Genomic DNA, 6,000 nt, shown 5'->3' with positions numbered 1-6,000 from the left:
ATAAAATGATGGAGAAAATATGTTTTCCAACAAGATCATAAAGCTTGAATAGGGCAGGGAAACAAAAGTAAAGCAAAGGGCTGCCTTCTATTCCACCAGCTCCACTGCCCCCACCCCGGGTTGTACACTCAGCCACTCACCTCTTAGGCCAGGGCTCCTGACTCCCAAATCAGACTCAAACCCCCAAATACCAAGACACTATAAAGTGGCATCCTGGCATACTTGGAGATCAGACGGTTTCTGCATTTCATAGCGTGGGGGGAGGGGGGAGTGAAAGGGAAAAGCAGCATACCAATGTAGTGAAATCTGGAAACAACAGCACATATACAGACACAAAAAAAGTTTGCATATTGCACAGAGCGCTTGAAGATCATAAATCTATGCATGAGAAAGATGTAGTGGAAATTTTGGGGGGGATTAGAGTTTATTTTTGTCATCTCTGTGAGACAGCTACTCATTCATCCAGATCACAGCTAAGAAAAAAGCTGGTCACAGAAATTAGCAGTTTCAGCTCAGCAGCGAAGTCGCCAGCCTGTGAAGGCAGAGAGAAATTGACTAATTAGCAATGCGCACTAAAACTTGACGGTTCTTTATAGAGAGAGAGAAGAGAGAGGGAGAGAGAGGGAGAGGGAGGGAGGGGGGGCTCGCTTTTTCCCCTTCTTTCTTCCAAAGATGTTTGAAATCGCAGTCATTTACGCTCGACAATTTTTACAATAGCCTTGAGCCATAATTTTGCGAGTCTCTCCAGCATCCATCCCCCTGTATGGTCTCTCTCTACTGGCCAAGCACGACCGTTTCTCTCCCCAACCGTGGATTTCCTATTACTCTCGTTACGACTCACTGAGCCCCAGGCCCAAGGATAATGATGTGTTGTTTCTTGGTAGCATAATTTGTCACACGTACATTTTTTCTTCTTCTTCTCTTGCAGAAAGCTCTGCTCCCTCTCTCTCTCTCCCTCTCTCTCCCTCTCTCTTTCTCTTTTCTCCCTCTCCTACATTTTCTTGCTGTTGCTAATTCATGGTGATCAAATGATGTACGACAAAATAAATTGTAAAGAGTGACTGCCTGGAGTTGGGAACCAGAAGGTGTTTTCCCCCCCTCCCAAGGAGAGAGCAAACCTTTAAAAAGGAAGGACAATTGATTTTTGGGGGGGAGCTTAAGTGAGCCTTGACTTTGCAGCTGGTTGAAAGCAGGTAAGTTTCTGGCCTTGTGTCTGCCTTGTGTGTATTTTGTTCTGTCTTTTGGATTGTTGGCGCGGGGGGGAGGGACGGGGAGGGAGTCTTTCAGAAGGGTAGCCGGGGTGGTTGTGTGGCAAACGCTCATAAAGAATAAAACTCCTATTGCAAGAAATAAGCAGATGAGGGGGAAAGGCAAAGGAGGAGAACCAGAAGGGGGACAGGAAAAGATGGGGGTGGGGGGAGACAACGAAGCGGGGAGAGCTAGAGGTATGACCGGGTCCACTTAAAGGGAGACTCTGGGAGATGTTTCACGAAAGCCAGAGCTTTGGGGGCGGAGGGTGGGGTGCAGCCGGGGGAGGGAGCTCAAGGGGAGGTTGGGGTCCACCTGGAATGGGATGATAAAGTGAGTCGAGTGGAGCCCAGTCCGGTGTAAATAGGAAGCCGGCGATCCAGGACTGGCGCCAGGGAGGGCAGAGTGAGCCGCAGTGGAAGGGGCAGGTCCGGCGGGATCCCTCTGAGCTGGGCGGCGGCGGCGGCAGCTCTCCCCGGCCGGCGGGCGCGCGGGCGGGATGTGGGCAGAGGGTCCCTTTCTGCTCAGCCCTAGAAGGTGCAATTACAGGTTAAGGACCTGGCGTATCGATTTTGCCTCGCCTCCCCCCATCCTGCCCTCCTCTGCCTAGACACGGGCGGCTCAGAGTTTTTACAGAAGTAGTTCCAGGGCCAGGGGAGTGGGGGTGCCCGAGTGGGGGGCCGCTGGGGGCTGTACGGAGGGGCTCTGAAGGAAGCTGCGGTTTCCGGTGGCGAGGCTGTGTGGGGTGCAGAGACCCCGCACCGAACTGCGCTCCCCTCCCCCTTGGACAGCCCCCCCCCCTCAACACCTGCCAGTTAACTTGAACTTCTGGTAGTTACTGGAGTTAAAGCCACTGAGCCTGGTGCCGGGGAGGGAGTACCGTCCACATGAATCCCTCTGGGCCTCCCGGCTCTCCCTCTAAATACCCTTAAGTGGCCCCACTTCCTCCCTCCTCATATTCCCCGGTGCCGCCCCACAAGGGAAGGAGAGATACACGCGTGAACTTCTGCTCCTTGAAATGCGGGGGAGGGGGGTAGGGGGGAGAAGAGGTCGGGGTGAGGGAGCTGGAGGGATTCTCCTGGCAGGTTTAAAGGCGTCTCTGGAAAATTAGTAAAACTGAGTGGTGACGGGGAAGCCAACAGTTTGCGAAGCAGGGAAGCAGGCAGGGCCGGGGTGAGGGAAATGAGCTAGAATTGATAAGGACAGCTCCCGCCTCTGCCGAGTCCACTGAGCTGGTCCTCACCGCGCTCCGCTGCACTTTCCCGGGAGAAGAAAGGGCTTTATCTGCTCCCTCAGACTATTAGCCTAGGAGTTTCTCGGGGCAGCACGGATAATCGAAGGGTCCCTAGCATTTGGAGGGCTGAGAATCGCCCGCCCGCGCGCTTGTCGGGCCCCCTTTCCCACCCCCACCCCTCCAAAACTGGACCAACTGCGAAAAGCAAAGCTGCAGGCGCGAGTTGACCTGGAAGCTCCGCCGACGGTCGCCTCTGTGCTCTTGGGGCACCCCGGCACCCCACTCCCCGCCTCTCCCTGCCTCCGGCCCGGCATGGACACAAGCACACGAGGTGTCTCGGCCTCAGCCGCCCCTTTGCCGTCGCTGCTGCTACCGCTGTCGCTGCCAAGAGCCGAGCCCGGGTGGTTTTAGGAAAGTGAGGGACGAAGTGTGTGGGCGGTGAGGATAGGAGTAGCAGGGAGCAGAACGGGCGCCCGGACCCCACTCGGGGCCCTTCTGGTGGCGCTCAAGGATCCAACGCCTTCAGACCTGCCTCTCAGGGTCGGGGTCTGGAGGCCAAGCTGAACACTGATTGTGGTTCTTCGCCCTCCCTCCCCTCCACACCCTTCCCCACCCCGACCACACCCCACCCCCTCCACTACCCTTTCCCCCTCCCTCCCATCCCCCACCCCTGTCTGCCAGGTCGGAGGAGGGTTTAAAGCCAGGTGCCCGGAGTCAGCTCGCCATGTCCAGATCCGGGGACAGGACCTCCACCTTCGACCCCAGCCACAGCGACAACCTGCTGCACGGCCTCAACCTGCTGTGGAGGAAGCAGCTGTTTTGCGACGTGACCCTGACTGCCCAGGGCCAGCAGTTCCACTGCCACAAGGCCGTGCTGGCCTCCTGCTCGCAGTACTTCCGATCTCTCTTCTCCAGTCACCCCCCTCTCGGGGGAGGGGTCGGCGGCCAGGACGGCCTGGGGGCCCCCAAGGACCCGCAGCAGCAGCAGCAGCCGCCGCAGCAGCCGCCACAGCAGCAGCAGCCACCGCCGCAGGAGGAGCCCGGGACTCCTTCCTCCTCCCCCGACGACAAGCTGCTGACCAGTCCTCGGGCCATCAATAACCTAGTGCTGCAGGGCTGCTCGTCCATCGGGCTGCGCCTGGTGCTCGAGTACCTCTACACGGCCAACGTGACCCTCTCCCTGGACACGGTGGAGGAGGTGCTGTCGGTCAGCAAGATCTTGCACATCCCCCAGGTCACCAAGCTCTGCGTGCAGTTCCTCAACGACCAGATCTCGGTGCAGAACTACAAGCAGGTGTGCAAGATAGCTGCGCTGCACGGCCTGGAGGAGACCAAGAAGCTGGCCAACAAGTACCTGGTGGAGGATGTGCTGCTGCTCAACTTCGAGGAGATGCGCGCCCTGCTGGACTCGCTGCCGCCCCCGGTGGAGTCGGAGCTGGCGCTCTTCCAGATGTCCGTGCTGTGGCTGGAGCACGACCGCGAGACCCGCATGCAGTACGCGCCCGACCTCATGAAGCGCCTTCGCTTCGCTCTCATCCCGGCCCCCGAACTGGTGGAGCGGGTCCAGTCAGTGGATTTCATGCGCACCGACCCGGTCTGCCAGAAGCTGCTGCTGGACGCCATGAACTACCACCTGATGCCCTTCAGGCAGCACTGCAGGCAGAGCCTGGCCAGCAGGTAGGAGACAACAAAAGGGGGGTGGGGAGCCTGAGAGGCCGGAGGGAGGGGAGGGGGGCAGGAATGAGGGGGAGGGGGCGGCTGGGAGGGAGGCTCCTGCAGGCTGAAAACCCATGAAAACAAACAATTCAGACTGTGTGGGGAAAGTTGATTTCAGAGTCCCTGAAAGGTCAACAGGAAACTGGCCTCGCTGCATCCCTGAGAGCTAGAAAGCCCACGTTCTCAACATCCCCGGAGCGAGGAATGTGGGACCTGTGGACTGAAATGGACAGGCAGGTGGGGTCAAAGGCCAGACCGTTAGAAGTGCCCTGGCTTTGGAACCCTTTCTATCCAGTCCTCTCTCTTCTCAAAATGAGCTTGCTTAAGGAAAAGGATTCTGTGATGACAAGTCCCCACTCCACTCCACCTCTTTTTTGCCTTGGGAGAGCAGAAGTACTGGAGGAGGAAAGCTTTCATTCATTCTGACACTCAAGTTGTTTTGTGTTTTTCAGTGACTGGGTGGTTTTCTCCCTTTGGGGAGCTTAGAGCTGTTGGGAGGCTTTGTTTATTAGGGTCACTAGTGGAAATTCTGGTATCACACACCCAGGCAAACTTTTCTATCTTGTGCAAAGCAAAACCTTTCCTTTTTGCTTTCAAAGGAGAGTGAAGCAAGAGGTTTCAGGGTGTCAGAATGAATCCTTCCTAGGAACTCCCATCTCAAAGGGGAGCACAGCTGAAAATTGAGAGAAGGGGTGTCATCTAGCTACAATTAGGTCTGTGTGCCTACTCTGAAGTCCTAAGAAGTTGGAGAGTTATTATTGTGGCTGTTCTTGATATTTGGAGTGTAGTGAAGGCAGGATTTCACGTCAAAGGAGAGAAAGGAACAATGCCTTTTAAAAATGCTGCTGAGATTTTTTTAAAAAGACTAGGAATTGACAATGTTTTATTGACTCCAATTTTAAAACTCTTTGTTTTGTTTTGTTTTGTTTTTGTAATTTTAAAACCCTTTATAATGAGCCCCAACAGAAGGTTGCTTTCTCTTTTTAGAAAGGAAAAGCAGTATTGTCTCAGTTTCTCCTGATAAAACATCATGATTCCATATGCCAGGTAATCCCCAGTCTAATTCACCTAAAAGCTATGTTAGAAAGTATATGGTTTAAGAATCCATCATGGCCTTTTACCATTCAGAAGGATATGTCGAAAGATGGGGTCCACTTTCTGTAGCCTTATGGAAGTTGTGTTTATTTTTTCCATCATGATGTTTCTACCAGACCAAGGTAACTAAAGTTTTAAGAAATTGGAAGACAGTCTCTACAGTTGTTTAGAAAGCACTGGTGTGAGGCCCACGGGAGGCATGGGAAATCTTGAACTTAGAAATCTTGTAAGTTGATTTTTCAACTGTTTGTGAGAAATGAATTAATGAACTGTAGTGTCAGAAGATGACAGTAAAACAATAGCACAAGCAAGAAACCAAACTCATGCTTGAATAGTGAATGCAAGAGCCCAGTGACAACAAGAAAGTGGAAAGTATTTTTATTTTGTAAGAGTGTCCCCTTTGCCTAAAGATCAAAATGGTAAGCTTGGTGTGATGGGCAGATGTCACCACACCAATGGACACTGGTGGGCAATAGTCTGTCATTTTAACTTTTATAACTTTTAAATGACTTACAAGTATACTTAATTCAGCATATATCATACATATTCAGTTCCAGTCCTGAACATATCAGTATTCATATTTTTTTAAAATGTATAATCTAGTATAAATTCAGAAACCCAGGAAGATAATAAAATTAAGATTTAACTTGTTCTAAGACTCATTTGGGGGAAATGAGTAATATAAATTTGATCCAATAAATAAGCCT

At 52.8% G+C, this 6,000-nt stretch overlaps 1 protein-coding gene and 1 pseudogene across 4 annotated transcripts in view; one reads left to right on the top strand and one right to left on the bottom strand.

Annotated features, from left to right (window-relative positions):
• Positions 1 to 687: 687 nt before the first annotated feature.
• KLHL14 (kelch like family member 14) overlaps positions 688 to 6,000 on the top strand; it is a 102,339-nt gene continuing 97,026 nt past the window's right edge. The window contains exons 1-2 of one of the 4 annotated variants that reach the window (XM_003127890.7): positions 688 to 1,193; positions 3,164 to 4,159. In XM_003127890.7, coding sequence (XP_003127938.3) covers positions 3,207 to 4,159 — 953 coding nt within the window. In that variant the 5' untranslated portion in view covers positions 688 to 1,193; positions 3,164 to 3,206. Of the gene's footprint in view, positions 1,194 to 1,274; positions 1,446 to 1,488; positions 1,786 to 2,205; positions 4,160 to 6,000 lie in introns of those variants that run through there. The other 3 variants (XM_084964432.1, XM_084964430.1, XM_084964431.1) reach the window with 3 other exon arrangements.
• LOC110261190 (uncharacterized) lies at positions 1,157 to 2,205 on the bottom strand (annotated as a pseudogene).

This window comes from Sus scrofa, chromosome 6, assembly GCF_054392235.1.
Source record: "Sus scrofa isolate SSC_HxYL_T2T_F1_AM1 chromosome 6, Sscrofa_HxYL_maternal_Yorkshire_Landrace_v2.0, whole genome shotgun sequence".
In the NCBI taxonomy this organism is placed as follows: domain Eukaryota; kingdom Metazoa; phylum Chordata; class Mammalia; order Artiodactyla; family Suidae; genus Sus; species Sus scrofa.
This window is presented reverse-complemented; position numbering and strand designations above follow the sequence as displayed.